This window comes from Alligator mississippiensis, chromosome 6 (assembly GCF_030867095.1).
Source record: "Alligator mississippiensis isolate rAllMis1 chromosome 6, rAllMis1, whole genome shotgun sequence".
Lineage (NCBI taxonomy): Eukaryota > Metazoa > Chordata > Crocodylia > Alligatoridae > Alligator > Alligator mississippiensis.
In genome coordinates, this window is record NC_081829.1 from 55,542,634 (window position 1) to 55,568,197 (window position 25,564).

General features: G+C 43.8%; 1 protein-coding gene across 2 annotated transcripts in view; it reads left to right on the plus strand.

The window, feature by feature from the left end:
* Nucleotides 1–25,564, plus strand: part of LOC106736965 (hexokinase HKDC1) — a 56,219-nt gene that overhangs the window by 25,996 nt on the left and 4,659 nt on the right. For both annotated transcript variants that reach the window (XM_019484379.2, XM_006273477.4), the window contains exons 4-17: nucleotides 2,758–2,906; nucleotides 2,993–3,112; nucleotides 4,774–4,869; nucleotides 6,106–6,205; nucleotides 9,706–9,889; nucleotides 12,513–12,668; nucleotides 13,785–14,018; nucleotides 14,833–15,137; nucleotides 16,559–16,707; nucleotides 16,796–16,915; nucleotides 18,844–18,939; nucleotides 19,031–19,130; nucleotides 23,825–24,008; nucleotides 24,784–24,939. In XM_019484379.2, coding sequence (XP_019339924.1) covers nucleotides 2,758–2,906; nucleotides 2,993–3,112; nucleotides 4,774–4,869; nucleotides 6,106–6,205; nucleotides 9,706–9,889; nucleotides 12,513–12,668; nucleotides 13,785–14,018; nucleotides 14,833–15,137; nucleotides 16,559–16,707; nucleotides 16,796–16,915; nucleotides 18,844–18,939; nucleotides 19,031–19,130; nucleotides 23,825–24,008; nucleotides 24,784–24,939 — 2,149 coding nt within the window. The remainder of the gene's footprint in view (nucleotides 1–2,757; nucleotides 2,907–2,992; nucleotides 3,113–4,773; nucleotides 4,870–6,105; nucleotides 6,206–9,705; nucleotides 9,890–12,512; nucleotides 12,669–13,784; nucleotides 14,019–14,832; nucleotides 15,138–16,558; nucleotides 16,708–16,795; nucleotides 16,916–18,843; nucleotides 18,940–19,030; nucleotides 19,131–23,824; nucleotides 24,009–24,783; nucleotides 24,940–25,564) is intronic.

A 25,564-nucleotide genomic window follows, 5' to 3' on the forward strand; every position in this document is an offset into this window, starting at 1 on the left:
CATCTCACCAATATACTCCACACTTAAGACACTGATTTAGGAAGGTAATGAAGTGCGTGCTGAAGTTAAAGCGTGTGAGTCACTCCATTGACCTTCATAGGACTACAACGATTTCTCAGTGCATTCTAGACTATGCATTAGGGCTGTGCTAAGCTTCGGTAGCTGATTCGATTTGGAGGAAATTGCCCAATTTGGCGGCTGAATCTCTGAATCCAAATTGAATCCAGAGACTCATTAAAAGGTCTGAATCAAATCAGAAGCCTCCAAATCAATTTGGAGAGATTCAGCACCAATTCAGAGATTTGGCCACAGACTAAATAGGCAGCAGTCCTCGACCATGCTGGACACAGCTGCCTACAGCTGGTAAATCTGTTATGGTGGGTGAAGTGGGGAGAGAAGGAGCATGGGGGGCACAGATCAACACCCCCACAGAGAGGGATGGGTTGGGGCTGGGACGAGCTGCCCAGTCAGGGCGGGGGAGCGTGGGATTCGGAGATGGGGGCTCCTGCCACTGTGCGCCACCATGCACTGCTGGTCCAGGAGGGCATGGGAGCAGGCATGTGCCCCTGGATCTGCGCAGGGCAGGCTAGGCTGGGCTGTGCTCCAGATGGGCGGTGGAGGGTGTGGCAGGCCAGTAGGGGGCGCTCCTGCATGGAGCTGCCCACCTCCCTGCGGCCAACCACCTTCTAGGCTCCCAGTGCCTCCCATCCAGCCGACCCCTTCCCTGGAGCACACCCGCTAGCCTGGGGTTCCCGCTGCCACCGTCCAAGGCTCTGGACTCAGTTCTGGCTCTGCGCACCTTGGAGAACACAGGCCTGGTCGTCCAATGGGTACTAGACCCAATACAAGCACTTGGGGCACTTTCCCAAGTCAGGGGCTTATTAGGAAAGTCTCCCTTAGTCTGCAGACCTAAGGAGCCTCCTTGGCATAATTTAGACCCACCCCTCAAAAAGTCTCCCACACCGGTCACAAGGAGAACTTTATTGATTCAGGGGGTAGGGCGGAAACAGGGTAAAAGGTAGAGCAGTATCATAGAAATATCAGAGGAATCTCAGAGGAATCCCCTAGAGCAAACCAGTATGGCTGAGGTAGCCGTTTAAACACGCATCTGAGTTACTGTAGGCTAAATATCTGGTCTGATCTCAAGTAGCTTACTCACACACATCATCCAGAGGTGGCTGGAGTTTCCCTCTAGAGGCAGGTCGCTCTTCGAGCATGCGGTGATGAGGAGAGAGCCAGTTTCAGATTCACCTGGATGACCGCATGGCTAATGGCTGCCCTTCTTCCTGGCCCAGGCCTTTTTAAACCCTCACTGACCTCAGCAGCCTGGTCCAATCGAAGCTGCCAATACTGGCCACAAGCCAACCAATCTACCAAGCATCCCTGGCTACCTGGGCCCGTGCGCAGGGCCGGGCCTTTTTCCCCCCCCTGCCCAGGTGACCAGAGCCTTTGTCATGCAGACAAGGTGGGAGATCCCCTCCCTGTGGGATTCAACACCAGCCTCTCACACTGGCTGAGACAGATCTCTGGAGAGGGGCACAGACGGTGGCATTTCTGCCACAGAGGGCACTGGGCATGGGGGCTCTGGCCTGCTGCTGTTTGTCCAGCTGGGGTGGGGGGGCACAGGATGTGGGTACAGCAGCTCTGGGAGTGGGGGCTATGTCCTGCTGCCACTTGCCCAGCCAGAGTGGGAGTAGAGGGGCATGATGCAGGCATGGCTCACTCCGGGCAGAAGATGCTGGGAGTGCGGGCAATGCCTTCCTGCTGCTCACCCAGCTGAGGCAGGGAGTCATGGAACAGTGCCACTGCACTGCCTGAGACGAGCGGTGCGCAGTGGTGGAAGCCTCTCCAGCCTCCCTGCACCTCTTGGACAAGACAAGACTTTACCCCGCCACGCCCAGCTGGGCAAGCAGTGGCAGTACGTGGGGGTGGATGTGTGCAGTCATATCAGGGAGAAGCTGATGGCAGAGGCTATGGAGAATTTTAGGGTGGCTGCAGCCCCCCTCCCATAGCCCCTGCTCCATTGCGCTCTGGGGGGTGGGCAGAGTCAGGGTTGTGCTCTGGGCTGCGCCTGGGGCTAGCCCCCAGGAGTGCAGCCCTGGCTCTGCCCACCCTGTGGAGCACAGCCCAACAGTGGGCAGCTAGGGCTAGCCTCTTGGAACCCAGCCCAGCCCAGCCTGCCCTGCGCAGATCCAGGGGCACAAGCCCACTCCCATGCCCTCATGGACTGGCAGTGCACAGTGCTGGGAGCCCCCCTCCCTGTGTCCTGTGCTCCCCTGCTCCATCTGGGCAGCTTGTCCCAGCCCCAATCCCTCCCTCACTGTGGGGCGTTGATTTGCACGTCCCTCCACCCACCACAACAGACTTACAATCTGGAGGCAGCTGTGTCCAGCATGGTTGAGGACTGCTGCCTGTTTAGTCTATGGCCAAAGGTCTGAATCGGTGCCAAATCTTCAAATCCAATTTGGCCGAATCAAATCGGGACAGAGACACAAATCACAAAATCGAATCACTGTCCCTTCAAGCAAGGGACCAAATCTGAATAGAATACTTGCCACTTTGCACAGGCCTACCGGCATTAGTTTCATTACTGCACCTACTAAGAAATTAACTATTCCTATTTTTGTATTTAGTGGTAAGAATTCTGTTGTAAATGATTATTATCCTGTACACTTACCTTAAACATGTCTTTAGGTCATACTTCACATTGCTGTATACTGGTGCAGTAGAACATAATCTTTGTTGTTTACATTGCAGAAAAGGGGGATTTTCTTGCCCTAGATCTTGGTGGATCCAAGTTTCGAGTCCTAAAGGTGAAAGTGTCTGAAGATGGGAAGCAGAATGTTCAAATGGAGAGCCAGCTCTACCCAACCCCAAAGGAGATCATACATGGGAATGCGACAGAAGTATGCAACCCACTTTGCTCTTTGGAAATGTTTACTGTGTAGAATATAATTGTTTTAAATTACTTTTATTTTCTTTGTTTATGCAGCTGTTTGATTATGTAGCTGACTGTCTGGAAGACTTCATGGAAAACAAAAACATAAAACATAAGAAATTACCAGTTGGGTTTACATTTTCTTTTCCCTGCAAACAAGCTAAGTTAGATGAGGTAAGATTTAAAAAAAAAAAAATATATAGATTGGAATATCACTTCCTGGTACTAGTAGAATTCAGGGAAAATTTTTATTAGGGTTGTTAAGCAGAGTGGGTAAAGGTAACATTTATGCTGCTTCCTGAGGACAAGTAATTTAACATGGCAGTTCAGTTAAGTTCTACATCACTCTTAAACCTCTACAAAATGTTAGGCACCTATGAGAAAGGGAGAGATGGGAATCATCATTGTGTTAGATAAGACTGCAAGGATTTGCACTGCTGTGCAATGCTGGTCTGGGAGCTGCTCTTGTAGTGACTTGTCTGGCAACTCTCACTGTTGCTCCTGCTGCCGGTCCAGGAAGGCATGGGGTGGGGAGCGGGGCATGTGCCCCCCCCCAATCCTTCTTGTAGCAATACTTAATCTCCTGCCCCGGCCCTGTTTGGTTATCTGTTTTGACTGGGAAGGAAATGAAAGTCCCGGCACACTGGACGCAGGGGAAGGAGTGGCGGCTGGAATTTCTGGCTGGAACAGGTAACTAAACATCCAGCCCACAGGGTGGGTGGGCAGGTTACACAACAAATGTACCCTATGTCCCCCTTCCAGCCTCCCTCCCACCTCGCCCTTGTCTCCGTCGGTCTGCCACTGGCAAGTGGGGGTGGGGAGGCATGTGCCTCTGGATCAGGGCAGAGCAGGAGCTGCAGTGAGTTGTTTTTTGGGGGGCACACACCCCCCCCATACCCTACCACCGTTCGCCCAGCTGGGGCGAAGCCACTGCTTGTCCGGGTGGCGCGGGGAGGCTGGGCTGGCTCCCACCGCCACATGCTGCTTGTCTGGAGGCAGCACAGCAGCTCAGTCTTGCACTGTCTCTGTCCCAGCTGGGCGAGTGGTGGGGGTGGCACAGCACCTTCCGCCCAGAGCGCAGCCTGGTGCAGCCCCAGCCCTGCCCACCCTGTGCAGATCCTGGGACACACCCACCCGCCCCATGCCCCCTGGACTGGTGGCGGGAGAAGTGGCGAGAGTTGCCAGAAAAGCCGCCATATGAGCAACTCCCGGACTGGTGGCGTGCAGCATCGCTTGCCCCAGCCTGGGTCCCAGTCCCAACCCCAACTCCTCCCTTGCTGTGGGGGCCTTCATCTACCCCCTCACACCCCTTCTCTCCCCCTTCCCTCCCACCACAACAGAGTTACCAGCTGGACGCAGCTGTCGATTGTTGTAAAGGTGAAACTAGCATGGGAACCTCGAAACAGCGTGTCACTTTACAAATGTTGTAAATGCTGTTTGGTGTGTAAGTTGAGGACTGCCTGTAGCATCTTGTATTGGCCTTTGGTCCTGCAAACACTGTATGTGTATGTTTAACTGAGTATGTGAGTAGTTCCACTCAGGTCAATACAGCTACTCATGATTAAAGCTAGTTAATAAGAATTTAGCACATGCATAAGTATTTACAGGGTAAGGACCTTATTTTTGGACCTTATTGAGTATATTTTCATGATGGCTGAAATTTTCTGCCCCTGTGTTTATTACTTCTGCTCAAACTCTCACCCACTGCATAGTGGTAGTGAAGTTCTTCAAAAACCAACAATACCACAAAGTCTATTTTCAGTGCCACTATAGAATTTTATGCTAAAAAATCCAGAAGCCTCATTTTTTTTAACCTAGCCTACATGTTTTTAAAGGGTGTGCTGCTTTCTTGGACAAAACACTTCAAGGCACGAGGAGTTCAGGAGACGGATGTGGTCAGTTCTCTGCGCAACGCCCTCAGGAAACATAAGGCAAGCTTTAGAGTGAAGAGATCTTAAGGATATCTTGACAGAATCCTTCCCCTGTTTTTGGAAGATATACAATACTGCATATAATATTTTTATATGTTTTAATATATTTTTACACTTCTTTAAATGATATTTTGTTTCTAGTGCTGGACTTTGGAGTGTTTCCAGCAGAAGTTATTAGTCACAGAATGATTTATTATATTTTAAAATTTGGGATGAAATATAATGAAAGCTATTCTTAAATTAAGCAGACAAGGTTCTTTGGGTAAATATGATATCTTTTATTAGACCAACTCAAATTGAAAAATTCTTCTTTGTATTCTTAAATTAATATGCTTTTATTGATATTCAGTAGTTCCATTTAAAAAATCCCAAGCATTTTAATATTCTTCATCCCTAGTAACATCAGCTTAAAAATGTGAAAGTATCTGTCCATATATTGACATCCTTATAGAAAAACTATATTTTCCTGTTTCTAACATGGCAAAACTCTGCTTTTTGTTAATTTCTCAATGCATCCCTGCTATACTAAGGTTTGCAAGAGCAGTGCATAGGCCTAGAAGGGACCTCCTGGATTATCAAGTCTGGCCTCTTACTATAAAGGACAACTCTGTCATGTAACCCCTTTCAGAATATGGTAATAAGTTTATGAAATGGATCTGCACAGCTTTGACAGAAATGTTTTCTGGGCCTGATTCTGGTATATTTATGTTGAATAGCTTTTTATACCTGCAAATTCTCCAGATTTCAATGGGGATACTTGTGGGATAAGGTGCTCCTTATTGTGGCTATGGCTTTCAGACTATGCTTCTTAAAATCTTGCCTACAGATATTTTGTGCTATCATAAAAAGTTACACTTTTGTGGGTTTTTAAAAATTTCTTGGTGAAGGAATGATGAATTTGGGGGAGGGGGGGGGTGGAAGGGGAAGGGCTCAAAACATTCCAACTTCTAGCCCTGATTCAGTAAAGCACTGATATTGTAAAGATCAACCTCTTTAATATACTTCAATAGGATTTAAGTGTTTACTTAATGTAAAGTACTATGCTGAATAGTAGTATAAATTTATGAAACAAATTATCTGAAAGGAACTTGCACAGCTAAGTTTAAAATTGAACATATGTGAAAGTGCTTCACTGAACCTGGGCCCTCAAAAAGTTAATGTTGTTTGAATAGTTGCTTAATTATGAAGCTGTTTTCAAACATGGTTTCTATAAAGCATCTGTTTTTACTCCATTAGGATGTTCATGCAGATGTTTTGGCACTGGTAAATGACACGGTGGGAACTATGATGACCTGTGGATATGATGATCAGCGCTGTGAAGTTGGTGTCATAATTGGTAATATTTTTTAAAGTTACAAGGTTTTGCTTTAAATTGCAACAGTGTATTTAGTTTGGGCTCATCTTGGGTGGAAAGAAGCTCATTTCAGACTTCATAAATCAAAAAGATAAGTGAGAAAATGAAAAAAGTACCATACTTTCAAGCACTGGTGCTTTGTTTTTGGGGAGCAAAGTGGAACTTGAATGTCTAAGTGACACTAATTGCATCTGCAAAAATTGCAAATGCAAAAATAGTGGTTTGTTTAAGGCTAGATTGATAATTTTAGTCCCAAATCAATTAAATGACTGTTGACTTTGTTTATCTGATTTACACTTAAAAAAAAATAAAGCTACTTGTCAAGTGTTATTTCACTTAGGATCTTTACAGACTTTGCTGCATGAATATGTCTTATTTGTGGTTGGTGCCTGCCTGTCCTTTCCTTGTTTGTCCTGTTTTCCCTTCTTTCTCTATTGATTTTTTTTAAATTAATTCACTACATACTAAAATTTCATTTGGATATGTTTTGAGGGTGTTGGTTATAACTGCGTTGGTCTAAGGACATAGACGAGCCTATAAACTTCACTTCATAAATCTACTTTGATACAAAAAAAATCATGAACTAAATACAGACATTGGATTAACCCCAGGTAAACTCTCTGCATTTTAGCAGCTACATTCTACTACTAAGTCAACATTCCCTCTTCCCACATCACCCACCTGTCTCACACCTATTGTCTCCCATCCCCTCTGATCCTCGCTGCCAATCATTTGCATTTTCACAGACTTGCATTTTTCATATTGGTTTCTATTCCATCCAGAAGAGCACACAAACACAAGCAGATTCTTCCCATACCTGAAAAAGGGTGTTTGCCTGAAGCTTGCAAACAACAATTTTTCCAGCTATTTAGTTGGTCTAATAAAAGATACCACATTTACCCAAAGAACCTTGTCTGCCATTTGGATATGCATATATTTAGCTCTGTTAAAAATAAATAAATAAAGGACACAACCATCTATTATTATAGATTTACATTCGGATACCAAAGGTAAATATTTCAAAAGCAGTCACAGGGGGTTAAGTTCATTGCTATAAATATCAATGGAAAGTTTATCATTGCAGTAATTTCTACAAGAGCAAACTTAAGTGAAATGCAGCCTTCATTTCTACATACTTGATATTTATATGTTTTAATTATTGTAACTGAAGTAAATTCTTATTTATTTCCAACATTTCATACTTCAGGAAATAACCAAATGAAAGAGGCAGTGTATTTTTGAAACTGTATTTAGAAGGTAATATTATGAAGCTGAATTGTACCTAGATCCTTAAAATAGCTTTAATATTCCAGATCAGAAATACCAGATAACTGTCTTTTGAGTGCAAGATGCTTCTATTTATTTTTGCCTAACTGTCATGAAGGCACACAGGGCCTGGTCCTTAGTAGTTACTGAGCACCTGCAGTTCTCTGTATAAGGAATATATTGAATAGCCTTCCTTATTAGCTATTTGGAAAAGTGGCATTGTATATACAGTGAGGGAGCAATGGGTGCATAATTGTAAAGCATCTTCCACCTTGATTTATACTCAGAGTTATCAGATGGAGATGATGGCTGGATCCAGTTGTACAGGCACATGCGGTTTGTGATACTGCATATTTGCTGCTTGAGGCCAGCGCTTGCTTCTGGGAAATTCTGGTAGCAAAAACATCAGCAAAAGTGGTGCGGTGCATGCTTCAGGAGCATGTGCCAGTAGGCACAGAGGCTTGGTCCTCCTGGGAGATGCTCTGGCTGCTGGCCAGAGTGTCTCCCCTCTTCTAGCTCTCTGATTCCTCCAGCATGTGGGGAGCTGGGAGGAGTGGCAAAATAGCAGTTTCCTTAAAGTGGGGCATTTTGCCCTACAGCAAAGCCCATGTGCAGCGGCATGGGCAGCAGCAAAAAGCAGAGGCACAAATTTGTGCTGCTGCTATTTTTGCTGCAGTAAACGCGCACCCCTGCACATGCATGCTCATTTGGATGCACCCAATATGTTGAAATCCAATTCTTTTAAATATTCTGGCCAACAAAATAAACTCTTGTATCAATGATATAGAAGATCCATGTTGTTTATCCAGAAAAAGCAAACATTCTTTTATCTCTGGCAGCCAGAATGCTATACCCTCCCTATGACAAATCTGCTTCACTTTTTTCCCTGTTTTTTTTGACGCACGCACATATATGAGTGTGTACAAAATATTACAAGTATCTTTAAATGACTCCGGCCTTATATTAATTTCTGATGGTTTTTCTTTGGTACTGAAAGGTTATTTAACAGGTTGCAGGTGCACATGGGCTTACAGAAAGCACTATGTAACTAACCACAGATACTTTTTCTGGTAAAGAAAATATTGAATCCAATACTAAAATCTATTTTTAGTAGAGGTGCACCAATACCTTGGTCCAACATCAGATTGGCACTGATAAATAAATTTGACTGTATTGGAAATTGACCTGATGTGGCCAATAAATGCCCTGTGCATGTGTGCAGCCGCAGCGCAGTGTGTAGGCAGCGAGGAGCACAGCTCAGCAGCTTGGAGAGCTGTGTGCAGCTGGTAAGTCTGTTGTGGTGGAAGGGGAGGCAGGAGGGAAGGGGAGTAGGGGGACAGATCAAGGCCCCCACAGTGAGGAAGGGAATGGGGCTGGGGCAGGCACTGCACAGCTGGGGCAGGCCACAGAATGGAGCTGCAGTTTGTCTGGGGGGCATGGGGAGGAGAGACGACTCCTACCACTGTACACACCCCTGGAGGGAACTGGGGGGGTAGGGCGTGTGCTTCCGGATCTGTGTGGGGCGGGGTGACCTGTTGCTGCAGGCTGTGCTGGGTTCCTCCTGAAGCGTGTGGGGAGGGTTGTGCCAGGGCTGCGCTAGGGGTGGGTGGCGGTGGTGCTGGGAGGATTATGGGGGGGGCTGCAGCCACCCCAAAATTCACTAGAGCCCCCCCTTCCAGTCACTGCTGCCTGTCCTGAGTGCAGCCCTGGCCTAACTGCCCCCCCCCCCCCCACCAGCAAGAGCCTGGTGCATCCCCAGCTCTAGCCCTCAGTGGCAGCCCACCCTGCCCCGCCCCATGCAGATGTCAGGGCACACGCCCCTCCTGCCCTGTGCCCTCTTGGGGTGCGTGCAGTGGTGGGAGCTACCTTTCCCTCCCTGAGGCCCCCAAATGAGCCACCACTCTGTCCCATGCCCCACCCCACCCAGGCTGGGCAGTACCTGCCCCAGCCCCAGCCTCACTCCCTCCCTCACTGCAGGGGCCTTGATCTGCCCCCACCCTCCCTCTTTCACCAAAACAGACTTACCAGGTGGACGTTGCTCTTCAAGCTGCCGGGCTGCGTATCAGAAATTGGATCAGTATTGGCCGATTTGTCTTTTCAAAAATTGGCTATCGGTATCGGCTCCAAAAATGTCTATTGGTGCAACCGTAATTTTTAGTGAATTCCTCATGTGTAAGTGTGCTTGTTTCTTTCCATACTGCATCTCATACACTAAGGAACTGGCACCAATGCCTGCTACATGGAAGAAATGAGTCACATTGATCTGGTGGAAGGTGATGAGGGGAGGATGTGCATTAACACCGAGTGGGGAGCCTTTGGAGATGACGGGTCATTAGAAGACATCAGAACTGAGTTTGATAGGGAGATTGACTTGGGATCGATCAATCCTGGAAAACAGCTGTAAGTATTTAAGTGAGGCTTTCTACAGCATTGTTATTCTGTATATCTTTAAAGAAAATGCAGAGTCATACAAGCCTTTTTCAATAGACATAAGCCTAGGCAGGAGCGGGCAATTATTTTGGCTGGAGGGCCACATAATGAATTTTGGTGAAATGTCAAGGGCCACAAGGGTAGCCCTGCCCCTTGACAGATGTCCTGCCCCCTGGTTGCCATCTTGGGATCAGAAGTCCTGCCTCCTAACCCTTGACCTTTGCCACCGAAAGTCCCTCCCCTTGCCCCCAGAAGTAATCCTCTTGGGAAGGGGGTTTGCCATCTTGGAACTGGAAAAAAAACAAATTGTATACCAAAAATCAAACATTGACAATAACATATTTTAATTTTATTTTTAAAAATATTTTTCTCCTGATCTATGTGTATTTTCATTGTGTATGTAGAGGTGATTGCATCATACCTCAAAATGAAGTCTTACTTCTGTATATTGTGGGGGTGTGTGGAGGGGTATGGGTGGGTGGGTATGGGGTTTGTGGGGGGATCTGGGTGTATGTGTATGGATGTGTATGTGGGGTGTGGGGGGGTGTGTAGATGTGGGTGGATATGGGGATTTGTGGGAGGCTGTGGGATGTGGAGGGGGAGGGTGACTGGGGCGGATGTGGGGTGTGCATGGGGGGGTGTAAGTGTGCGTGTGGTGGGGTGTGTGCATGTAACAGTGAGCAAGGCTCCCCCCCAGAGGCATTTGGATGCATGTGTGGGGAGGGGTATGGAGTTTGTGGGGGGATGTTTATGGGGTGTTTGATTATGCTTGTGGGGTTTGCAGGGGAGGGTTTACGGGTATGGTGGGGTATGCATGGGTGCCCCCTGAGCCTGCCCCCCTGAGCTGGTCAGCACCCGCTCCTGCCCTGCACTTATGCCTGGCACTTACGCATCCTGTGGTGCCTCCCTGCCACTGCCAACAGTGTGCCACCCCAAGCCTATTCCAGATTCACCCCAGTGGGAGCAAAGCAGCCAAAACCCATGCATGCAGCTCTGCCCCCATCCTGTCCCATACCTGCTACGCACCCTGGGCACACAGTGGGGCTGGAGTGGTTCCATGGCTGGACTGCCTTCCTAGGCAGCCCAGGCAGCAATGGCTCCTTCCTGCTGCTGCTGCCACTAGTCCCAGCCTCACAGGCCCACCCCACATCTGCTCCACACTGGCCTGTGCTGAGCAGCAGTGGCGGCCAGGCAGAAACTATTGCTCAGCGCAGGGGAAAAGCAGCCGCTCCTCACCACTGCTGGGCCTTTCTTGCTGTAGCTGTCCAGAGCCTGCGTTGGGCTGCCCTGCATCTTCTGTGTGCTGCCACTGCTGCCCTGTTGGGCAGCCTGGTGACAGTGGTGAAGATGCAAGGCAGCCCAGTGTAGGCGCAAGGCGGGTCGGGTCAGGCCTATGTGTGCAGGTCCCCACTGGTACCGCAGGGTGGGGCCAGCAGTGGCAACAGCCAGAAGGAGCCACTGCTGCCTGGGCTGTTTACAAAGACAGTTCAGCTGCAGAGCTGCCCCGGCCCCGCTGCATGCCCAGGGGGTGGCAGACTGTGCCTGGACCAGGTGGGACCAAGGACCTGCTGTGGGCCAGACAAAGACCCTCCATGGCCCATCCAGGCCAGAGGCTGTATTTTGCCCACTCCTGAGTCAAGGAAACTAACTGCAATAGAAGCTGGCTTGAAGCTCCTTACATTTATATCCAAACCTGTTCTAGTTATCCACCTACCATTATATGTGGGCATCTCTTAAACAACTGTTTTATACCGCTGAAGTAGCCTGCACTTGCTGTGGAATCCAGAATGCATAGGAAGCCACAGCCCTCATGCTTTCTGCATCACTTTTCATAATTTCCTCTTGTCTTCAGTTGGGAGGATACTATTAGAAATTTTGGCAAAGTTTGGCCCTACTGAAGTTATTTGGAGTTTTGCTATGACTTCAGTGGAGTCAGGATTTCACCTTCTGTTCCTAGAAAGCAATTGGTGATTCTTTATTATTACTAGATGGTAATTATGTTTTTGTGTTGTGATGGGGTGAGTGAGGAAGTGTGATTGCTTGGCTTATTTTTTTTCTTTATGCATAGATTTAGCTGGTGTCCTCAAATCACTTGAGTGCTAATAGGATGCCTCCAGAATAGGACATGGGGATAGCTTCTTTGGTGTGAAGTAATTAGGAATATTAGCTGAGACTATTGACTTGGTTTAATGTGCTTATTCACTGTAATTCACATGGGAGCCCTGGCATGTCAATTGCTGAGAACTGCTTCTCTATTGCACAGTACCCCATAAAGTATTCACTGTATATCATCCTATGTAGACTTAAGAAAGTATCCAGTCCACACAAATTAAATCTGTATTCAAACTGAATCTTAGTACTCTCCTTTCTAAGCAGTGTAATATTGTTTCAGAAACACCTACTTCATCATGATGTCACAGCCAGAAAATTCATGTCCGATTTTTAACTTCTTATTCCTGTTTTTCCATAAGCTTAAATAATTTTTACCTATTTTACATATATAGCCTATTTAAAATATACAGTGATCTGTAGAAACAATCATTCACTTTTGTACTAGGCTATTTTTGTAACCATTGCTTGTATTCAATAACAGGTTTGAGAAGATGATTAGTGGTTTGTATTTAGGAGAACTTGTAAGACTCATCCTTCTAAAAATGGCAAAAGAAGGATTACTCTTCAATGGTGAGATATCCACTGATCTCCGCACCAAAGGCAAGATTGAGACAAAACATGTAGCTGCTATGGAAAAGTATGAGCTTTTATATATTCTTTATTAAACACCTTGAGACTTTACTTAAAGACAACTAGATTTCCTTTATTACAGTATAATCAATAAGGGTTTGAAATTGATTGTTGTTGATCCTAGGCTATTAATCTTTTCCCCCTCGAAATAAATTTAACAACAGAATAAGAGGAGAATACAACAGACCAAATTGGTTTATTTCATTGGTAACAGTAAATGGCAGGTGTTAAGCTAACATTTTAACAAAGTAATGCAACAACAAATGCATTCCACTATTTAAATTCATTATATTTATTGTGCATCACAAACAAACCTGACCATGCACGTGGATTTGTAGGGTTGTTTTCAAGTGTTTCAGAAAAGTGGCAGACTTTACTTGTGTGTGGATTATATTAAGCATGATAAAGGCCATTGTGTATCTGCACACAGACAACATCACTGAGGACTCTGTTGTATTGGAAAACACTGGCTCAGCAGTGGTCCAATTTTTGGTGCTTCTGGACAACCACAAAACTGATCGGTTTACAATGTTGTTATATCTAAGGGAAAAGAGTGAAAACAACAGATTAATACTAATCTTTAATACAATATTTTTTCTTGAAATCCATTTAGTGAGTGATACAAGGGCTACATTTTTAATACTAAACTTAAACCTCTTGTAAAGCAGATGGGGAGTAGTATGTTATTGTTTGTTAAAGCAGATGTTTAGTACTCCAAGTCACTTACTGAAATCCATGGGAACCTTTCCCCTGATATTTACCAGTACTGAAGTTTTATCAGGTCCTCTGAGCAGTTTTACTTGTATATGGTTTGATGGCAGCATTCTTGGGAAGAATGCTAAAAAGTGACAAACAAGTAGGTGAAGCCAGCACCCTGTCAGTAGCTAGCTTCTGCAGGTGCCCTGTAAATAAGCTGTGGGACACCTAGTGATCTGTGGGAACTAGTGGTTTGGGGATATTGCCTAATTGGTTGTAGTCTAAGCCTTTCATCCTTCTGCCAGAAGGATGTGCCAGATAATTTTAGATATGACTATATACGTTTATAGTTAGGTGGGGGTTTGTACCCCATAAAGTATACTTTTATAGTTATATACTTTTTTTCTTTGATTTTTTTTTGGGATAGATACAAAGAAGGTCTCAGCAACACTAAAGAGATCCTAATGGAGCTGGGTCTGTTTCCTTCTGAAGAAGATTGTGTTGCTGTTCAGCATGTCAGCACCATTGTGTCATTCCGCTCAGCAAACCTCTGTGCTGCTGCCTTAGCGGCAATATTGACACGTCTTCGAGAAAATAAAAAGCTAATGAGACTGAGAACTACTGTTGGCATGGATGGAACTTTGTATAAAACACACCCTCAGTAAGTAAGCTTAGAGGAAGTCATGTACCTACTGTAACAGTCACCATTCTGGCTTTTAAAGAGATATAAATATATGCTTAGCCCATATATCTAGTACCACTTTCATTGTAATGCTAACTGGTGCAGAAGAGTTCTCAATGGTCTTACGGGTCATGATGGCAAGCAGTAAAAGAAGATATGTTTGTATTTTGGGGAAACTCTGTTGATGTTGCTAGCTATGATATTATTTTGTCTGGGATATTCAGAAAATGTTAACAGCACTGGATCTAGGGGAAAAGGAGGAAGCTCACCAGAAGTCTTATCGAGCATTCACCTTCCTGTGACTACAGACTGAAGTGACGTGTTGGAATTATGGAATTAAGTCATACGGTAGAGCACCATTCACTCCAAACTAGAGATGTGTTTAAGTTGAGAAGTTTGGTGTTAGGCAGAGGAGGGTCTGTTTTGCAAAGTTTGGATCAAAATCTACATCTACCATATTACAAAATGTAGAGTCTGATTGTCTCATGTTCTGGTGGAGGCTCACCGTGCTCTAACCCTTTTCCACTGTGTCACAGGGCTTTCCTTTACCTCACTGTGCCCTTCCCATTTCCACACAACAGTGGAGCCATGTTTTCCCCATATTTATAGTAACAGAACTAATACTGTGGAAGTGTCTGGCCCATTCACCAGATGAGCTTCTGATGTTGCTTTTAGCAGATTCAGCTTTTCTTAACTGTCAAGTGTTGCCATGCACATGTTCTTATGTGTATGCACACACATGTATTCCACACAATATTTTGCAAGCATTTAAGAAAAATGATTTTTCTTCTAGATATGCCAAACGTCTGCATAAGGTTGTGAGGAGACTGGTCCCAAATTGTGACGTTCGATTTCTTCTCTCTGAGAGTGGCAGTGGGAAGGGGGCAGCAATGGTAACGGCAGTTGCATACAGACTAGCATCTCAGCGTAAGCAAATTGATGAGATTCTGGCATCTTTTAAACTCTCCAAGGAAAATCTTAGAGAAGTGAAAACTAAAATGAGGGCAGAACTAGAATATGGCCTGAAGAAAGAAACACAACCCAATGCCACAGTGAAAATGTTACCAACTTATGTCTGTGGAACACCAGATGGGACAGGTAGGTGCCTATGCAAATTATGAAAGACTATGAGGCTATGCAGGAAGGCTGGTCAGAAATTTTCCAGAGGAATATTTTGCTGTCATAAAATGTTAATAGATTTAAATGTTGCAGGGTAATCTGTTTTTGATGGAGTTATGGTCAATATCTGGCAGTTCTTGAGGAAACCCTGTCTACTAGGTTTCTTGTCAACTTGCCTACGCTGGTCTCGGAAGTCTGTCTGCGGGCTTTTGGGGTGTCTAGGAGCATCTAGCAAGTATAACTTCAGTCTTCCAGGCATCTGGCTGTGGAGAAACTTGCTGCCTGAGTTTTCAAGGACTCTGGGGCAGCCTGCCCCAGGTAGCCTTATGGGGAGATATGAAATGGATGCCTTGCTAACTTAATTTTCTTGGCAGCCTGAACTTCCAGAATTGACAGATCTGGGGCAAGCTTCAAGGCAGGCTGCTTCAGTGTTAGGACTGAAAAGGCCAGGCTCTTACTCTGATTTTGATACTTGGCTGTCTGGAAGCTGTTGAAGCCATGGCTAACCTGGCTGGCTGCTAGGCTTTGGGCAGCTGTAGGAGGTTTATAAACATTTCAAAAAGGTCAAAATGAAATTTTGAAATTCTTGTTCCATAGCAAATGTTCGATTTTTTTTTTTTTTTTTTTTTTTTTTCTCCATGTTTCATGCTGTTTAGGAATGAATACTTTTTTATTTCAGAATTTGTCACAGGACAGGAATTATAGTTCCTTAATCAAAGACCCTGCCACAGGGTATTTGTTATACACTGACACTTCTTGGGAAGGTTACATATTCTGAATATGCATCCAATAGCATATTTTGACAAATATCTACTTGATTATTTAATTGATGGGTGTTTACCATTGTCTTTAAAAATAGTCAAAGAACATTTATTATATATGCTGTGGTAGTGTGTGTGTATATTTACACATGCATTTCAACTTCTTTTGCATATATGTGTATGCAACTAGCCAAGGATCAGAAAGATAAGAAGGGAGGGTTAGACTTGATATTAGCACCAAGACCAATATTTTAAAGGAAGGAGTACTTAAAGCTAGTACCCTGAATTCATGTTTAGGTCTTCTAAAAAATGTGGCTCGATTTCCATTTTCTTTTTTTTTTTTCCCCCACCCCTCCCCTGTCCCCCTCTTTCCTCCCGTTCCACAAATACTGAGTACCTGGCAATTGCCATTGACTTCCACCTGAGTTTTGTGTAGTGAACACTTAAAGATTTTTCTCAATGTGCATGATTCCAGAAGATAAACCTAAAAATAATAGTATAGCATGTCATTGCCTGAGACAGTATTTCTTTGTGGTTGTTTAATGTCATGTGGTATTTAAAATGCTCAAAGTAACAAGTGTGCTTTAACTATTGGACTATTCTAGGATTATGTATTTTTTTTCATTTTTTCTATTACAGAAAAAGGAAAATTTCTTTCACTTGATCTTGGTGGAACAAATTTCAGAGTTCTGCTTGTGAAAATTAGAAGTGGAAGAAGAAAAGCTGTGAGGATGTACAATAAAATCTTTGCCATTCCTCTGGAAATCATGCAAGGAACAGGAGAAGAGGTAATGTCCATACCAATATTGAGCTATCCAAATGGATCACTCTTCATTAAATGTATATAGGTTTTACCTGTTGTCTCTGTTCTTTCAGCTCTTTGATCACATTGTCCAGTGCATAGCAGATTTTTTGGAGTACATGGGAATTAAGGGTGCTCGTCTTCCTTTGGGCTTTACGTTCTCTTTCCCCTGCAGGCAAGCTAGTATTGATAAGGTAAGGACTGCAACAGAAATAAGAGTTGCATGGCTATACTAGGTCTGATTCCTATTAGAAAACTGCTACATCAGTTTGTTGTTGTTTTAAAATTATTCCCTGTTCAGATGTTTAACACACACCTTTCTTTTTAATACCTTTCAAAATGCATTTTTCTTACAAGTAAGGATTTCCAAGCTTTTAAATAAACTTTTAGTAAAATGTTCTGATTTATGAATGCTCCTATGTAAAATACAGATACACTATTTTGTTTCATGCTAAATATTCCCTTACTCTGCATTTTGATTTATTATACTTGAATACTACCCTCCATGACAAAGGGTGGCAAAATTTGGCTTATAACAAGTGGAGAAAAAGACAGAGCTTGTGAAGGATGCATTCTTTCATTCTTAGAAAAGTGAACCCTGCAGATTTTTAATTGGTCAGGTATCTTATTCTTATTTGCACTTTTTTATTATTCTGAGAGACACTGATCCCCTAATACTTTGCTGAAGTATTATATAGACCAAATACATCTGCAATGAGTATATAATTTCACTCCATATTTCACTTGTTACGATGCACCACAGGTTAGAGCTGAGCTGTGCTGTTCACAGCTAAGGGCTTATCTCTGAATTTTGTTCTGTTAATCAGGCATATTCAACGTTCCTGGATGTGTCCTCTCCCTACCTGCTCTGATTTACACTTAAGGCTTCTCTACATTACCCTGCTCACTTGGTCCTCCTTAGCATGTGACAGTGACCAAAATGAAGCAATGTAGCTGCTGTAGACCAATGCTGACCACATGCCCAAAGCCATTCTTGAGCTGCTAAAAGTTCCTTTAAGAGAACCACATTGCTTTATTTCGGTGATTTGGTGTGTGAGGAATGTGGGTGAGGTGCTCATCATAGCCACGCTCTAGGACTCTGAATGGAAGTAGGGTAGACAAGCCCCTAAGGCTGTGTAAAACTTTAAAAAGCCTCCATATTTAAAAGTTATTTTAAGTGTACTACTAAAAAATTGGAAGTTTCTCATAGGCCTTGACTATAACCAAGAGCACTTTCAATTAAAAGACAAATTAAAATTACTGAGTAATTGGAAAATAAAAGCAAAAACCATAATGATAGTACAGATTTATAGAATCTGTAAGGACCAGTTTGTTTTGGATTTTCCTGTCACAAGAATTTTCTGTCTTAAAATAAGAATAAAGAACAGGTATGATCCCAGCATTGTTCTAATGCTGTCTTTGGTTTATGTTTTAAGCTTGGTGTTTGGTTTTATCTATCAAATAAATCACTTGGTAGTGTAAGAATCTTCAAGTATCTTTTATCAAATGATTTGAAGCTTTGCAATAGAAATTTATTGACACTGACTCATGATTATTTAGAGTAAATACAATTTTTGCCATAGTTCATTTGCAAATGATAGAACCAGTGCTGCCCTTTAGTGATGGATGTGGGAAGGGAATGCCTCTGCATGAAGTAGAGAGAATACTTCAGCTTGTGCTGCCATTGGATTGATAGTTACTTCATAAATAAACCATGGATTAAAGCTGCCAACAGCTGAGTGGCATAGTTTCCTTGTAGCAGTTGAGCCTTGAGCACAGCAGCGTTTGCCAGATCATCTAGAAGGTATATTTGAAACTGCAGTTGTTTGGCTAGAAATATGCATTTTACATTAAAAAAAAAAAAATACACACAAAAAAAAAAAACCACCGCTATGTTAAAAGGAGGTTAAAGTGCACCCAAAGTGCAAAGTCAAGTACTCAAATTGAAATATTCCAGAATTAAATTTCTTGGGACACCTGATTTCAGGTCCCTTGTTCACACACATCTTTGAAACACTCTTTAGTTACTGTGTGTTTATTTCTCTACTGGACCCCTGTTTCATTCAGTACACAGAATGCCTATCCATTTACATTGGTCATTTTTGGTGCTGTTTTGTTACAGGGAACACTAGTGGGGTGGACAAAAGGTTTTAAGGCAACAGACTGTGAAGGGGAGGATGTTGTTGACATGTTAAGAGAAGCTATTAAACGAAGAAATGTAAGTAATTGTGTTTCTGTTGATTTGGTTTGTTAAAGCAACTCCCTCCTTCCCTTCCCCACCCCTTTAAATGAGGTGATTTCTGTTGCAGGAGTTTGACCTGGATATTGTAGCAGTGGTAAACGACACCGTTGGGACAATGATGACATGTGGCTATGAGGATCCAAACTGTGAAATTGGCCTTATTGCAGGTAAATTATTTGTTAGTACAATTACCGTTTAAATGAAAGCCAACTACCTGTGTGGATCTTGGTTTGTACCAGAGAAAATCCTACTATTCAAAGAAGCAGATGAAATTCTACATTTAATAAGAATCACTAATATTTGGTGAGTTTGAGCCAGCTTGTTAACTCAGTGGTAATTGCCTGTACTGGGATACAAGAAACTGGGCTTAGTTAATTCTCAATCAGTGTAGCACTGAATACTGCTATAGGAAACGTGACATGTTTTAGAATCTCCTCTCTCCTTGTAGATAATCTAAAGCTACAATTTTGATAGATAAATATGGACACATTGGCATAAGATGAACAAAATATGGCTGACCAAATAGAGAACTATTTTACCAGTGTGGGCTGACTAATTTGCAAAATACGATGCAAACATCAACTGCATAATATTTGGCCACTTACTCCATAACTCACCTTCCAACATTCTTTTAATAAGACTTGCAAATAAGGCATTATTATAATAGAGCTCTGCTCCTCTTAACGTGGCATATTAAGTGGGAAAGCTGCTTCAGTTTTGAATGTTTGTGGCTTTCATAGATTCATAGATGTTAGGGTCGGAAGGGACCTCAATAGATCATCGAGTCCGACCCCTCGCATAAGCAGGAAAGAGTGCTGGGTCTAGATGACCCCAGCTAGATACTCATCTAACCTCCTCTTGAAGACTTCCAGGGTAGGGGAGAGCACCACCTCCCTCGGGAGCCCGTTCCAGACCTTGGCCACTCGAACTGTGAAGAAGTTCTTCCTAATGTCCAATCTAAATCTGCTCTCTGCTAGCTTGTGGCCATTATTTCTTGTAACCCCCGGGGGCGCCTTGGTGAATAAATACTTACCAATTCCCTTCTGTGCCCTTGTGATGAACTTATAGGCAGCCACAAGGTCACCTCTCAACCTTCTCTTGCGGAGGCTGAAAAGGTCCAGTTTCTCTAGTCTCTCCTCGTAGGGCTTGGTCTGCAGGCCCTTGACCATACGAGTTGCCCTTCTCTGGACCCTCTCCAGGTTATTCGCATCCTTCTTGAAGTGTGGTGCCCAGAATTGCACGCAGTACTCCAACTGCAGTCTGACCAGCTCTTGATAGAGGGGAAGTATCACCTCCTTGGACCTATTTGTCATGCATCTGCTGATGCACGATAAAGTGCCATTGGCTTTTTTGATGGCTTCGTCACACTGCCGACTCATGTTCATCTTGGAGTCCACTAGGACTCCAAGATCCCTTTCCACCTCTGTGCCACCCAGCAGGTCATTTCCTAGGCTGTAGGTGTGCTGGACATTTTTCCTCCCTAGGTGCAGCACTTTGCATTTCTCCTTGTTGAACTACATTCTGTTGGTTTCTGCCCACTTGTCCAACCTGTCCAGGTCTGCCTGCAGCTGTTCCCTGCCCTCCGGCGTGTCCATATCTCCCCATAGCTTTGTGTCATCTGCAGACTTGGACAGAGTACATTTCACTCCCTCGTCCAAGTCACTGATGAAGACGTTGAAGAGTATCGGTTCAAGGACTGAGCCCTGTGGGACCCCACTGCCCACACCCTTCCAGGTCGAAACCGACCCATCTACCACGACTCTCTGGGTGCGACCCTCCAGCCAATTCGCCACCCACTGGACTGTGTAGTCATCCAAGTCACAGCCTCTTAACTTGTTCACCAGTATGGGGTGGGATACCGTATTGAAGGCCTTCCTGAAGTCTAGGTATACAACATCCATAGCTGTTCTGCTAGCTTTCTTCAAACAGCTAGCAGAACAGCTAGCTAGTGTCTCAGTCACAAGCCCTGGTTCTCATGGGGGACTTCAGTTGCCCTGACAACTCCTGGGAGGGCAACACAGTAGTGCTCCAGCAATCCAAGAAGTTTTTGGAGAGTATTGGGGACAATTTCCCGGTGCAAGTGTTGAAGCAGCCAACTAGGGGCCATGCTCTTCTTGACTTGCTGCTCATCAAACGGAAGAATTGGTGGGGAATATAGTAGTGGATGGCAACTTGGGCAGCAGTGACCACGAGATGATTGGGTTCAAGATCCTGAGGAAAGGAATGATAGAGAGCAGTAGAGTAAAGACCCTGGACTTCAGAAAAACAGACTTTGACTCACTCAGGGAACTCATGGGCAGGATCCCCTGGGAAGCCAGACTGAGGGGGGAGAGGAGTCCAGGAGAGTTAACTGTACTTCAAAGAAACCTTACTGAGAGTGCAGGAACAAATCATCCCAACACGCAGGAAAACTAGCAAGTATGGCAGAAGACCAGCTTGGTTTAGCAGGGATCTCTTCAGTAAACTAAACCACAAAAAGAAAGCTTATAAGAAGTGGAAAGTTGAATAAAAAACTAGGGAGGAGTATAAGAGTATTGCTTGGGCATGCAGGGATGAAGTTAGGAAGGGCAAAGCGCAATTAGAGTTGCAGCTAGCAAGGAATGTGAAGGGTAACAAGAAGGGCTTCTACAAGTATGTCTGCAACAAGAGGAAGATCAGAGAAAGTGTGAGTCCCTTACTAAATGGGGGAGGAAACCTAGTGACAGAGGATGCAGAAAAAGCTGGAAACTTAGGCAAATAACTAGGGAAGAATATAAGAGCATTGCTCAGGCATGCAGGGATGAAGTCAGGAAGGCCAAAGTGCAATTGGAGTTGCAGCTAGCAGGGAATGTGAAGGGTAACAAGAATGGTTTCTACAAGTATGTTGGTAGCAAGAGGAGGATCAGGGAAAGTGTGGGTCCCTTACTGAATGGCGGAGGCAACCTTGTGACAGAGGTTGCAGGAAAGGCTAAAGTGCTCAATGCCTTTTTGCCTCTGTCTTCACAGGCAAGGTCAGCTCCCAGACTACTGCACCGAGCATCACAGTTTGGGGAGGAGGTGAGCAGCCACCAGTGGTGAAAGAACAGATTAGGGACTATTTAGAAAAGCTGGATGTGTAGAAGTCCATGGGGCCAGATGGGATGCACCTGAGGGTGCTGAGGGAGTTGGCCGATGTGATTGCAGAGCCTCCGGCCAACATTTTTGAAAACTCATGGTGATCAGGAGAGGTCCGAGATGATTGGAAAAGGGCAAACTGTGCCCATATTTAAGAAAGAGAAAAAGTAGTATTCAGGGAACTACAGACTAGTCAGCCTCACCTCAGTCCCTGGAAAAATCACGGAGCAGATCCTCAAGGAATCCATTTCTAAGCACTTGGAGGAGAAAAAGTTGATAAGGAACAGTCAGCATGGATTCACCAGGGCAAGTCATGCCTGAACATCCTGGTTGCCTTCTATGATGAGGTGACTGGCTCTGTGAATGCAAGGAGACCAGAGGATGTGGTGTACCTTGATTTTAACAAGGCTTTTGATATGGTCTCCTACAGCATTCTTGCAGGCAAGCTAAGGAAGTATGGGCTGGATGAGTGGACTGTCAGGTGAATAGAAAACTGGCTGGAGCATCAGGCTCAGAGGGCCATAATCAATGGTTTGATTTCTAGTTGGCAGTCAGTATCAAGTGGAGTCCCCAGGGGTTGGTTCTGGGGTGGGTTTTGTTCAATGTCTTCATTAATGACCTGAAAGATGGGATGGAGTGCAAATCTCAGCAAGTTTGCAGATGACACCAAGCTGGGGGGAGTAGTAGATAAACTACAGGGCAAGGCTAGGATTCAGAGTGACCTAAACAAATTGGAGGATTGGGCCAAAAGAAATCTCATGAGGCTCAACAAGGAGAAGTGCGAAGTCCTGCACTTAGGACACAATAATTCCATGCACCAGTACAGGCTGGGGGCTGACTGGCTGGGCAGCAGTTCTTCAGAAAAGGACCTGGGGGTTACAGTGAACAATAAGCTGAATATGAGCCAGCAGTGTGCCATTGATGCCAAGAAGGCTAATGGCATACTGAGCTGCATTGGTAGGTGTGTTGCCAGTTGGTCAAGGGAAGTGATTATTCCCCTCTATTCAGCACTGGCAAGGCCACCTCTGGAGCACTTTGTTCAGTTTTGCCCCCCCCCCCCCCCCCCCCCCCCCCCAAAAAAAAAAAAAAAAAAAAAAAAGTGTGGACAAATTGGAGAGAGTTCAGCAGAAAGCAACAAAAATGGTGAGGGGGCTGGGGGACTTGACTTATGAGGAAAGACTGAGGGAACTGGGCTTATTTAGTCTAGAGAAGAGAAGACTGAGAAGGGATTTGATAGCAGCCTTAAACTACCTGAAGGGTTGTTCCAAAGAGGATGGAGCTAGACTGTTCTCAGTGGCACCAGATGACAGAACAAGGAGCAACAGTGTCAAGTTGCAGCAGGGAAGTTTAGGTTAGATATTAGGAAGAATTTTCTCACTAGGAGGGTAGTAAAACACTGGAACAGGTTCCCCAGAGATGTTGTAGAAGCTCCATCCTTGGATGTTTTCAAAGTCAAGCTAGACAAAGCTTTGGCTGGGATGATCTAGTAGGGGATGGTTCCTCTTTGAGCAGGGGGTTGGACTAGATGACCTCCTGAGATCCTTTCCAACCCTGACTTTCTATGGTTCAGTGTTCCAAATAAGTAGAAGATTCTACTGGAGAAATTATTTGTTGAAACTGACTTCTATTAAGATCTGGGGATATCTTTGTAGTTTGGAATCTGGAGAACTAACATTTAAGTATTGCACAGAATAGGTACCATGCATTTCCCCTATGCTTTTCAACTCCTTTACACTCCTGTGACCGAACCCTTGCTGTTTTCTTTTAGGAACAGGCAGCAATGTGTGTTATATGGAAGATATGAAGAATATAGAAGTTGTGGAAGGGAATGAAGGAAAAATGTGTATTAACACAGAGTGGGGAGGTTTTGGTGACAATGGGTGCATTGATAATATCAGAACAAAATATGACAAAGAAGTGGATGAAGGTTCATTAAATCCTGGGAAACAGAGGTAAAGCTGATAGTATTGTCTTTAAGCTATGGATAACCTAATTCATCTTCTTTGAACTAGGCTGGCTAGCTTTCTGTTTACCCTATTTTAAGAAAAGTCATTACAAAATATATAAAAACTTAATTTGTCCAATTGGTAAATTGTATGGTTCTCCCTGATTCTATATGTTAGGGCTTTTTATTTCTATCACCACAGCAACAATAACTTACAAAACAGCAAACCTCAGGCATACACATCATCATTGTATGTTCCTCTTCCTATACTGTTTCATTTAGCTTGTTGGTAGGTTAAAATACTAATTTCTGAATATTTTCTGTATAAGATTAATTATGACAGTTTTGTGTTAATGCCCCCTACTCCCTTCCTCTCCTGCCACCTCCCTGCAAACCTACAAATCCTGTAAGAAATGAATTAAGGAGGCTGGGTTTTGGTTTGATTGTAGGTGCCAATTTATGTGAATCACCAAAGTTTGCAGGTAGGGCAGGTTTGGTAAAAATGTTCTAGTTTTGTGTGATCCCTGGTTTTAAATGCTATTTTGCATTTAATATTGTGTATTTATATACTTTCATAATTTTTTAATATGTGAAATATTGCAACTAGTATTTGCATTTGACATCATTATACCAGATACAGGTATTATGGCCAAACAGCACTGAGTTCAGATAATGGAATACTTTATTTCTGAATGCTTTTAGGAAGTTGTTTAAGCACACAGCATAAATCATACTAAAACACTGACTTGCCATCTATTTTTAAAAATGTTTTTGTAAAACAGATATGAAAAAATGACCAGTGGAATGTATTTGGGTGAAATAGTGAGGCAAATTCTGATCGACTTAACAAAGCATGGACTTCTGTTTAGAGGTCAGATTTCAGAGACGCTCAGGACAAGAGGAATATTTGAAACAAAATTCCTGTCTCAGATTGAAAGGTAAATTAATTCATTATATCTTTGTGGTTCCTGTTTTTTAATTGCCATCTGCTTTTGTGAATATAGGTAGATTACAGTGAGGCAGTGACAATTACCAGCTTAAATGTTAAAGTTCTTACTCAGGACAGTGCTCTTGTTCAACTCGATGGAACTTTGTCCCGATCGATAAAAGTAACCACTGTAAAGTTATCCATTTCAGTCTTCAAACTTTTTTACATTTAAATGGCTTCCAATTTGAACTTTACAAGAACATAAGAATGCTGATACAGTGACATCCAGTCACAACTTTTATATTGGGAGAATAGTTGAGATGCTGGTCCAGTGATTCTCAACCAGGGTGTCACAGCTAGTCCAGGGACAACAGTGAATCAGTTCCCAATCAGTGATATCCTTGGAACAATTTAAGTCTGTCTGCATCCAAAGTAAGTTACTTTTCAGCATAAATTCTATGTCAAATATTACTCATTTTAAATAGAAACTCAGGCCCACAGTGATCATCTAAGTGACTGTCCTGGCTTTCATGAAGACTTTCATGCCTGGCCCTGAATTTTTTGTGCTATTAGACAAGCCTCCCTTTCAAAAAAAGGTAGAACATTTTCTGTTAGAGAGGCCTATTACATTCTAA